A 12,108-nucleotide genomic window follows, 5' to 3' on the forward strand; every position below is an offset into this window, starting at 1 on the left:
AACTCCAACTTATTGGTTTTTCCACACCTGATTTATGTGGGGCTCTCTGATTATCTACTTTTGTTGTAAATGTTGTTTATGGATTTTTGGTTTTGCTATATAGGCATCCTGCTTGTTTTCGTGTGGGAATTCAAGGAAATTCAAAAGTTATGCTCATGCTTTCCAGAAGGCTCCTTAATCTTCCATGGTGAATTTTGATGTGGATTTATTCATTTTATTAGTCTTTTCCAACAACAACATTTCAGTTTTGTTGCTCTTACTTATTGCTTCTTTTCTCCTATTTGATTATTATCTGCTTTTATCTTTCTTTTTATCTTATCTTCTGTTAGTGTTTTCTAGTTGGATTTTTTCTAAATTCTTGAGTTGGATGCTTAGAACATTAAGTTTCAGCCTTTATTTCTTTACTGCATATGCATACAGTTTCTTCATATGCCTCTAGCTTCCTCTCACAAGTACAATATATACTGTGGTCATAATTTTTCAGTTCTAGTACTTCCTTATTTCTACTGTAATTTTTTCTTTGCTCCATAAAGTATTCAGAATTTGTCTTTAAATTTCCAAATGTGTGGGTGTTTTCTTGTGAATGCTATTCTCCTGTTACTTGTTTTCTAATTTTATTATACTTTTGTCAAATAATGTTTTCTCTAGGATAGTGCTATTTGTTATTGCATTTAGAATTCTATAAATGCCATTACACAAAGCTGATAAACCGTATATTTCAAATTCTCTGAACCCTTATTAACATTCTTGGCACTTCAATCATGTACTGGAGTGTTAAACATATGCTTTAAATTTAGTCTTCAAAATAACCCCGATTGATAGGTATTATTATCCTTTTTTAACAGATGAGAAGTTCAAGGTTCACAGGAATAAGCTTTCCTAAGTTCGCCCAGACAATAAATTGCAGAATTATAATTAGAACTCTGGATCATACAGCTTCAGTATTCAAATTTTTTCACTATAATCTTGATGTTTGAATCAAATATCATAGGCTTAACAGTATAGAAACAGCATTTTCTAAACTATATGGTAACAAAATGTTGCTTGTTTGACTTAAGAGAATTAGCACACATGTAGCAAACTCTTACTTCTTCCAAATCCTAGCACAAAATCTAAACTAACCGTTCTTCTTCTTTGTTCGATATATACATAGTTGTTTTTAGAATAATGACCCTAAACATAAAAGTGGTCAATGAACTTTTCTAACCCACTTAAGCCAGTCTGATTATAGTAATTATAGTTCACATTTACTGATTCCTTAAAATCAGAGATCTATCTCAACTTTCAGTTAACCATGATATGAATGTAATCACCTAGGAGTTACTGTAAACCTACTAGGGGATATTAGATTCCTTTGGGATGCTGCAGTGCTTTGTGCTGAAGAACTGTGACTTCACCCTAGTAACCTCCTTCAGAATATTTTTCAAGTATTTCTTAAAAAACAACAACAACACCGCAAACATGGTAAGTGCAATTAACTTCTTGATTCATAGTGATAAAATTTCCAACTGGGAAAAAGTTTTGGAGGCCCTATTTTTCTTTTCTAATTTTGCAAATATTAACAGATTATTAATAAATGGGAAAGTGGTTATAAAAACATATGCTCATTAAGCACAAAGAGCTGGTCCACTGAAACTAGCCTTGATGTATGTCATTTCTGCTAGAAAGGTGCAGTGTTAATTATTGTAATACGCCACTTTATTGAATATGTCTCCCACATAAAATATAGTAATTGGAAATAAGTAATTACTGAAAATTACATAGGTTGAAAGTGCATCTCATTTGACTGTACTTGATTTTTTCATGCACCCATGAATTGAAAATTAAACCCAAAGTGTATCATCATGGGAAGATGTTCCTACAAAATGAACTCTTAATGGAATTGACATTTTACTTGTGTTCTAGTTTGCTAGCTGCCAGAACGTGATATACCAGAAATGGAATGGCTTCTAAAAAGGGGAATTTAATAAGTTACAAGTTTACAGTTGTAAGACCATAAAAATGTCCCAGTTAAAGCAAGTCTATAAAAATGTCCAAATTAAAGCACCCACAAGAGGTTACGTTCACTCAAGAGAGGCTGATGAAGTTCAGGGTTTCTCTCTCAACTAAAAGACACATGGCAAACATGGTGACATCTGCTAGCTTCCTCTCCAGGCCTCTTGCTTCATGAAGCTCCCCCAGGGGCATTCTCCTTTTTCATCTCCAAAGGTCGCTGGCTGGTGGACTCTTGTCATTCTGCAGCTTTCTCCAAAATTCTTCCCCTTTTAAAAGATTCCAGGAAACTAATCAAGACCCACCTGGAATGGGTGGAGTCACATTTTCCTCTTTTCAAAAGTTAATACCCACAATTGGGTGAGTCACATCTCTGTGGAGATAATCTAATTATAAGTTTCCAACCTGGAGTGCTGAATAGGGATTAGAAGAAACAGTTGCCTCCACAGGACTGGATGAGGACTAACAATGGCTTTTCTAGGGTACATAAATCCTTTCAAAACAGCACAACTTGGAAAGGAAGAATTTTAAAAAGTGATTAATGTAGGTAGCCAGTAGATTAAAATATACTGCAATGTATATAAAGGTGAATAGCATTGTAATATCACATTATAAAGCTGTGAAATGTGTCTGAATGTGCATTTTGTGAAAAGGGAGTTCTAACTGGATCATGATTTTTGATATTATGTTATTGCAGCCTTATAAATGATGCCCCTTCATAAAGCAACAGGAATGAAAACTAAAATATGCATTTCTACATACACATATAAGCATTCACTCAGGCACCCACACACACTCACATCCCAAATCTTCTCCTTCTTCTTTGGAGCTTCAGGCACCTGGCACACCTCGTCCCCTGTTGTTTGTATGAAGCGCCTTATCTTCATGTGAATCCCACTGGCTTGTGAGCTCCATATGACAAGGACCATGTCTCCCTTGTCCGGTCCATTTCCATCCCTTACCTACACTGCGCATAGTTATCACAAAATATATTTGAAGAAAGAAATTAATTTCAGCATATTAAGAGATGTCTCTCTTTTCTGGAGTACATTTTTTTCTTATATAGTTTATCTCTAAAATAACAAATCTGAAGGAAGGTAAGACTTGTGAAGAAGGACTGCTTATTTTAAAATGCATCAACTCACTCCATATGTACGAAGATCTTGTAAAACTGAAAAATAAATGATTGGAAATGTCATTGACTTGACTTTCTGCTCCTGAATTTTATGACAATATTTTAGTCACTAAAGCAATAGCCTGGGGTCCAAATTTCCAACAACTTACACATCATCCAGACCAATAGAATAATAAGCGATGGTACAAAAGATGTGGGAGAAGCCTTATCTTTAATTATTGAAAAAATTTGATATGCTTGATATATAGTTCTTACTGGTCAGAAACCAGAAACTATAAATACATGCTAAGTAGATTTTAATTATAGATTTAAAAGATAAAATGACTTTATGTGTCATAAAAATGAAAAGAAAAATATTGAAAATTGCATTGTCAGCTGTCACAGAGTTAAAAAAAAAAAGGTGACTGGATCTATGATTCTGAAGAAAATGCCAGATGTTTTGACCCATGCCAGTGCTTATGAATTTAAAATCTATGGCATGCTGATAAAACAAGGATATAACTCAAAATGCCTTTGAACATGGGATCTAAATTATAAGAATGGCATCAGTATGAACTATGATGGGCTAGTTTTAGTTATTCTAAAATAAAATTTAGAAGTGAAATTTTGTTAAAAAAAGACGAAAGTTTTAAAAAAAGAAGACAGTGCTGTTTTGGAATTGTTATGTATGCCAGAAAAGCCATGCTCTTTTAATCCAATCTTGTGGGTGTAGACTTATTGTGGATGGCACCTCTTGATTAGACTGTTTCCAGGGAGATGCAATTGGCCCACCCAACTGTGGGGATAGCCTTTTGATTAGATTATTCCCATGTTGCTGTGACTCCACCCATTCTTAATTAGTTCACTGGAGTTCTTAAAAGAGCTCACTGAGTTAGAAAGAGCTCAGAACTGACCTGGAGAGCGGAGAAATGAAAGCAAGACACAGATGTTTGCAGATGCTAAGCTAAGAGATGAAATTCAGAGTTTGTGCAAGAGAAGCTAAGTGAGACTCACACCCGCTCAGCATGAAAGTCACTGGAAACAGAAGCTGAAAGCAAATAACTGGGAGCAAGGACCAGCCCATGCCGGCTGCATGCCTTCCCAGCTGTCAGAGGAGTTCCAGATACTGGCTGCCTTTCCTCTGAGAAAGTATCCTCTTGTTGATGACTTGACTTGGACATTTTCACTTTTATGAAAGCCAGTCCATTTCTGGCATATACTGCACTATGGCAGCTTTAGCAAACTGAAGGAAAGACCAATAAGTAAATTTTAAATATAAGATTAGCAGCAACCTCATCCAACTGATATCTATTTGGGAGACAGTTATAGAAAACTCTTGGTTAAAACGTTTCATATTACCTACAGAGGCTTCTTAATCCTAGAATGATTTACCTTTGATCCTCAATGGACATATGCCTAGGGAATACAAAGCAATTACGTGTAATCACAAACTAAAATGATTACACAATGGAAGATTCTACAAAAATAATCGGTTTAGGGAATCCCTACTCATGTTAGTTGAAGGCGACAAAATGTTTTCACCCAGGACCCAGCACACTTTTGCATCGAAAGGTCCTCAATAAATGATTGTTGAATGAAAGAATGTACATTCAAAAGCAGTCATAGTTTATTCTGAGTTTAGAAACAGAAAAAAAGAAGAACGCTTATTGCAAAGATAAGAAAAGTAAAAGTAAAAAAGAAAAAGTATTTTGATTTCACATTATGTATCTTTTAATTTCCTCTCCATTATTGTGAGTAAATGAACAATCATTTATCTATAAAACATTTTTAAGCTGAAAAGAGAAGTACGTAGGGTTTTTGTATTTGGTATGATGAACACCACTTCTCTCCACGGGTCCCACTGCTTTTTCTCTTTGAGATTCAGCACATGGTTCTGTGGTCGTATCCTGGCATCGTTTCTCCTGGGGGTAGGTCTTGAATGGTATTGCAGAGATGCTAAGCTTTTATTTTAGAAAGTTCTTCCACAAGAGCAAAAGTCCTACAAAGGGAAAAAGCTGTACTCTTTCTCTCTCTCTCTTTCACTCTCTTTCTGTCTTTTTTAAGTGAGCAAATGTTCATCCTGGAAATTACATATCAGGCTGAGTAACATGCTAAATGCAGAACCACTAGAACAAATCATCAAATACTCTGTAATCACATAGAAAAACCACCAAATGCTGTACTGCAATCAACAAGGCTTTACAAAGAGTAAATCCTCACAATTTAATTTACTTTTGAGAGTCTAGGACACTGGGTGGCCAGGAAGAGTGGCAACAGAAATGTCATCATCAAGGATCAGATTAAAAAATATACATATTTGACTCAAGTACATAAGGAAAATCAGTAATTCATACATTGTGCTAATTTAAACTGTTGCATCTGAAGGCTAATTTTTTAAGGTAGAAGCCACGTCTTGATTGATGAATATAAATCTATTTGCTAAGTCTGCCAGGTCATGGTTCAGTTTCCTAACAGTATCCTTACTCTGGTGTGCTAGGCAGATAACATATGTTATGTCAGGCTGATGTTAGGCAATTGACATATATTATTTAATTCTCATAGCAAGCATGGGAAATAAGAATCATCTTCATTTTACAACTGAGGATTGGAACGGACCTCACTTTAATCACAATTACTGGTCAAAATCACTATTCTAACCTGCTTCTCTCAAACAGCTATTCCAAGCATTTTACGCCGGCTGGTTTTCTGTGGCTTCCCACACACTGTGCTCTCTGCCTGGACCACCTTCCTCCTCTAACTCTCAATGTTCCTTCTCCTGTAAGGCAGACCAGGGGTGGGGTGGGGTGGGTGGGTCCTACATCTTGGTTCCTGTAATCCTTTTCACTTTCATCCATTTACATGTGCTTGTTCTCCACTGGGCTTCTTAAGGCCCCAATTCATATCTTGCTTACTGTTGTGTTCCCAGGGCTCAGAAAATCACCAAATGAATAACAGGTGGCCCATAAATGTTTGTTGAATGACTAATGAAGACAAGTGGAAGTAAAAAGGGTAAACAAAAACGTAACTACATTTATCCCTTTCCTCCTTAATTTGTAAATAGGTAGCTATTAGGGGAACTTTATATTTAGCAGAAAGGGGTCAGATAAAGGAGAGACCAGACATTGTCCTTTTGTTTGAGAAATAGTCACTGTTCTTTCTACCCAGTCATGGGCTCTGGCACTACAAAAGGAAGCACAGTCCTTCATCAAGTGTGTTGATCAGTGTGTGTAATGGAGAAGAGGGAGGAAACCTCTGATGGGTCTAGGCCCACAAGGGGATGGCTGGGACACGCCATGCCTCTCCATCATGCTCAGGCTGATGGGGCTGTGAGGTTCACGTACGTTTCCCAGACAATGAAAGTTTCTCCGTCTGGAAATGGCATGCCAGCAAGGCCAGCAGGGGAGAGAGATCAGGGGGCTCAGGCTGAAGAGTGCTGAGAATGCCCAGACTCAACCAGAGTGGAAACGTTCCCCTTACTGAGGTAACTGACTTCTGAGGACTGAGTGGGGTGATTTATTATCAGGCTCAAGGGAAAGCCAAGTTCACCTCTCAGTTTATTAGCAAGAGCTCTGCTTTCGGACCCTAGAGTTTAATCTTGGACCCTAGAGTTAATAGGGAGAAAAAAATATGACTAGAAAACCATTACTTGAGTTCCTTCCTCTTGAAGACTAGGAAAAACTCTAAGATGTACAGGCTTATTGTCCATCAGGAAGGAAAGGAACTCCTTTCAGCCCATCCCAGGGCTGGACAGTGGAATGCGCAAGGAATGTGGTACCTGCCACTTGGGAACCTGGTCTCCATCCCATCTGGAAGGACAGCTCTTCATCACAAGGTGAAGAAGGAAAACACTGTTTTTTTCTTTTGTCTTTTTACATTAGGATCTGGGTAGGCCCAAGAATGGATAAAAGATTTGACAGTTTTGTTTGTTCATTGTTTATTGGGTGAAAGACACGTATTTTAAAAATGTGCAATAAAGGTGATCAAACAGGGCTATTTCTGAGAACATGGGTTCTACAAAGTGAGGTTGCCATGGGAATTACTTATGATTGTTCAAAGCCAGGGTAATTACCCCAAGAAAAGCTTGCCTAACATATGCTCTCCAGTTCCTGCCATGCATTATCAAAACATCCCCCCACCTTTAGTTATTGTTGTCAGATACAGTTTTTCTTTGCTTGTAATCTTCTGATTCCTGGGGATTCACTTTTTTCCCTGAGAAGAGAAAGCTGATTCCCTCTCGTGTAGTAGAAGTCAGAACCTTTAAAAGTAATGGTTAAGGGAACTTGTAAGGGTTCTATTTTGTTGTCCCTTTGTGTTGTGAGAATCAGTGATAAGTCAGCTTCTAGTTTGCTTTTTTTAAACCACGCTTTGAGGAAAAAAGCCTCAATTTACATTGCACGGTGCTAGGAGAGTTTTTTCAGGTAGAATGGAGGGTCTTGCACCCCATTTATACTTATTGTCATTTCCAAAGGCAATTGGGGTTTTCATTAAAATTTTCAAATGTTCATTGAAAAATACTTTGTAAAGGGAGCTAACAGTGGTATGCTATGATTCAGGGCTTTTGTTATATGTTTATGTGTTTTTGTTTTTAAGTGGCTTTAGGTTTTCTTAATAAAAACAAAAAAGGCTTGCCATGTAAAAAATATAAATATCAAACTGTTTCCTATTTCAGCTGCCTTTAAATCATCATCACTGATATTCACTTAAGTGACACTTTCTGTTTCAAGTTTCTCTGGCTCAATGACAATCAACAAGTATGAAAAATTTTAAGTACACCAGGAACATCAGAAAACTGATTGGAGCTGAAGATGAAAACAGTAGATACTGAAAAGGAATTGCTGTCTATTTTTCTAAAAAACAAAGTCAAAGCTTTAAGGGTGGATGGCAGCACAGATAAAGTCTTCTTACTGCCTAACTCTGCTGCTGAGATGAAGAGAAATATGTTCTCTACATTCCCCTTTCCCAACTGGAGGACAATCAATACTGTTAAGGGCTAAGCAGTAGGTCTTCCAATTGTAGCTTATCTACATTATGGATCACCTGGGCTTATATGCGATAATGGGAAGCCTAACCATTATTTATTATTTTCTTTGTATAAGATCAAGGACTATGTATTTGCATCAACTGATCATACAGATTGGAGACTGCCCGCAGTCTTCAAACGTTTCTAGTCTCTTTCAGTGCTACACGGCTTGGCTATCATCAAAAAGCATTGTCCTTACTAGTTCATTATGTTAGGAGATTATGATAGAGGCTCCAGAGTAAGATTATAGAATAAAACTATAATTGTTATGTTACTTCTAGTTAATTAAAAATAACTGTTAGATGGGAAGATGGAGATGAAAAGAAGCTACAAAAATATAAGGCCATGATAGAGATCAGAAATGACATTTTGGGGTCTGTGAACCTGACCCAACACAGCAACTGCTTGTGGAGGGCTACTGGTGAACCCATGAGAAGATAGCTTGGCCTGCCCTTCCCAAACAGACCAAGGTCCTTTTTTCTTTCCTCACTGCATTTCCGGAGAGTGAGAAGGTCATATTTCTTTTTAGAGGGAAAATGAATTTTCATGGACTAAGATTGCAAGTTTGTGTTTCCAGTGGGATACTGTAACCAACAATTTAAAAAAGAAATGTGGCTTTGCCACTTTTGGCGTAAGTGACATCAGCTTTTGGCCTCTTCCTGAAGACAGATGGTCACAACTGCAGCCCAGACTGCAGGTAAGTGTCACACTTCGGCTCAGAGTCTGCTTTTGAAATAAATTAAAAATATAAAGCACTCTGCTTTCTAGGATACAAAATACAATTTCAGACTGATTGGCTGAAACCAAGCTGTTATTCTCCCCATCTGATTTTCCACTGATATGTGAACTTTGCATCCATGCCCCATACACTCTACTGAGTGAAAAAGAATGGTAGAGAAGAGAGGTGACACATTTCATAATAAATACATAAAAGCACTTAAGGAAGGTTGAGTATTGAGTGCACAGGTGCAAAATTCAGGATGGTCTCAGTTGAGATCAAGTTAGTGACCTGAATGGCCAAATGGAAAAAAATATCTCAAAGCACAGAACAAAAAAATAGAGAGATGGGAATTATAAGGGAAGTTAGAAGAAAAGGGAGCAAAGATGCACAACAAGTAATTGGACAAATAACAAATGAAAATTTCTCTGACCAAATTATCTGAGTCTGCAGACAGAAAAGGCAACTCAAGTATATTCTGGCAAAGTTTCTGAAATCCAAGAATTCATAGGAAATTTTACAAGCTTCCCCCAAAAGCAAACCAACCGAAAAGCTAACTACCACACAAAAACCTAATTACTTTCCAATGAAAAAAAAAATTGGCAACTGACTTCTCATCTCCAATTTTGGAAGCTATAAGACAAAGGAATAGCATCCAGACTACTAAAAGAAAATAAATACATGGAAATTCTTGGAAAAGAAGAGACATACTGCAAAGGTATCACAATGGTGATTTAGAACTACAATTTTTAACTACAGCACAGAACTTAGGAATTGGGGGAGAGATAAAGTGGAGAGGCAAAAGCGTTTCATGAAGGGAGAGGTGGGGAAAAGCCAGAGGAGAGGAGAAAGGCATAGGTACTCTAAAAGTCTAGTATTTGTGAGGTGAAGGGAAAAGGAAGAGAACAGAGAATCTTGATGAAAGATTTGATATTTTATTTCCTAATGATAATAAAGAAATATGTAGTTGATTACAATCAATAGACAAAGGATGGTAACACTTTAAGAGACTAAAAAAATACTACAGCTTCCCAAAGTGAAATCCTTGCAAGTGGGTTAGGTGCTTTTCCAAACTCTAATGTTCAATCTCTTTTACAAACTCTGTCATTAGTCCTTCATTTTTGTAACTAATTACACTCTTGAATTAATATTGATTATACTATCAAACTGACAAATATATCACTATGTATATATTTACTCATTGCACCTAAGCAATGAGTGTTATGTTTTATATCTTATTTTAAAAAGTGGATAAGTTGAAAATATTTACGTTTCTTTAAAAAATATTGATTAAATTTGCCTTATATACATGTGGTTACCTACTGATACTTTACTGTGGAAATCTGAGAAAAAAATTCCCTTTCTACTTTTCATATGATAAAGAAATAGATACATGAGAGCAAGAATAAGATAATGTACCCAGAGATAATTTTTAGTAGTCAGCTACTAAGCACTCAATAATTAGAGTAATATCTTTTTTTTTTTTTTTTACTGATTTTAGAGAAACCTGCTTTGTTATTCTCCATGATATAATAATTGGACATAAGCGTGGTCACGTTTAGAAGGCCACAGAGAGGCCATAGCTGGTCCTAGATTTTGCTTTAGAGATCCAAGCCTTTCATTCTGCATGAGGAAATGGAGGTCTGGGGTGGCTCTCGACTTTAAATTTAAAGTCATGCAGTGGCCACGTGGCTGGGCTCAAAAGCAGGCTTCTCAAAATACAAAATTGAAATTCATAAATTTAAAACTGTTTTGGAAAAGCATGAAAGTTTCAATGATTTCTTCCACAAATAAATCTTTTTCCTTCGTAATTTTCCAGAGACATTAGATTCTAGAGTTCTACACAGTTATGTGGTTCTTTTCTCTAACATATCTGCTTGAGAAAATAAGCTGTGATTATTTGAGATGGTGGTGCTTACTTTTTGATCAATGTATTTGTTGTCTTCGATTGCAGACCGTTTGGAGTGATCGCACGATGAAGAGGCTGAAGGGAGGCTTCTTAAGAGGCAGCAAGTGTCCTGTTGCTGGCGATCAATAAACTGCTTCATAAAACTCTCCCTTTGCAAATGAAGTATACATATGTCAGGCATTATTAGTGGAATGGAGCAAGAGATGGCATTTTGCAATGGTGCGTTTGCTTGAGCTATGATAAGGCAATGACAAAAGATCACAGAAAATACGACATATAATATAAAGAGTGGTGTGATTTAATTACCAAAATATTTAACTTGGGAAAGCTTCCTGAATCTTCAGCGCTCCTATTTAAAAAAAGTAAATCCCTGAAATATTTTCAAAGCATTACTATTTAGTAATTTATGGCATTTAAAAAATCCTATCGTGGTAATGATAAGACACTTTATTTTCCTCTAAGAAATGGAAGAACTGGTTTCTCGCTGATCTTCCATTCATCATAAGAATCCCTGAGAGATGATTTTACGTGTAAAAACTCAAAACAACTCAAAAGAAACTTCATCCGATCTCCAAAGTATGGTGAGAATTCAAACGGCATCTCTTCAAATAACCACTGTTCCTGAATCTAACTTATGACTTTTATAACTTCATATTTTAAGATGTATTTATTTAAATTTTCTTTCTTTAAAATCAGAAATGCCAATATGTTTCCATTTGAATTTGAAATGTAGTAACACATCAAATCTCTGTACTTTTATAATTCCATACAAAATTCTTTTCAAAACTAGTTAAGTACAGATTTCATCTTATTTTCATTCTATTTGTAATCTGTAAGCTATAATGGGGAAGACTTTTAATTATAATAAAATAGATGTTTTAAAAAAATCTTTTATGCATTTTCTTAACTTCAGTAGAAAATTAGATCAGTATGGGCAGAAAATGCCATGGTTCTTTTAAAAGTTAGAAGATAAATTAAGGTGTAACCAGGCACAGCATTCTAAGCTGTAGTAAAGCAAAACTGGCCAAGGGTGGTTTCTCAAACCGCTTGAAAGCAAAAGGGCCGCAAAGGTCATTTTATCTTTACACAGTTAAGAGTCATAGGCTGATACCTATCTGTCATCCATGTAACATTGAATACCTTCTCTAGTAAGCTGGGGAGCCAAATCCCAGGGACTCATTTCAGAGAGAAGCAGTGGGAAGTAACCTGTGGAAGAGACTACTGCAGTTGTACTGTGACTCTTCTCTGAATATATTGTCTGAAGGCATCAACTGAGAGCAATTAGTAGCTATTCAATCAATGGTTTTTAAAACAGAGGCAGACAGAGTAGAAATACAGATAATACATTAAAAATA

At 36.3% G+C, this 12,108-nt stretch overlaps 1 protein-coding gene across 1 annotated transcript in view; it reads right to left on the minus strand.

Moving 5' to 3' along the window:
* Positions 1-12,108, minus strand: part of NALCN (sodium leak channel, non-selective) — a 326,977-nt gene that overhangs the window by 81,312 nt on the left and 233,557 nt on the right. Inside the window, exon 16 of the mRNA XM_077155855.1 lies at positions 10,764-10,902. Within this exon, the coding sequence (XP_077011970.1) occupies positions 10,764-10,902 (139 nt within the window). The remainder of the gene's footprint in view (positions 1-10,763; positions 10,903-12,108) is intronic.

Source organism: Tamandua tetradactyla, chromosome 4, assembly GCF_023851605.1.
Source record: "Tamandua tetradactyla isolate mTamTet1 chromosome 4, mTamTet1.pri, whole genome shotgun sequence".
Classification (NCBI taxonomy): domain Eukaryota; kingdom Metazoa; phylum Chordata; class Mammalia; order Pilosa; family Myrmecophagidae; genus Tamandua; species Tamandua tetradactyla.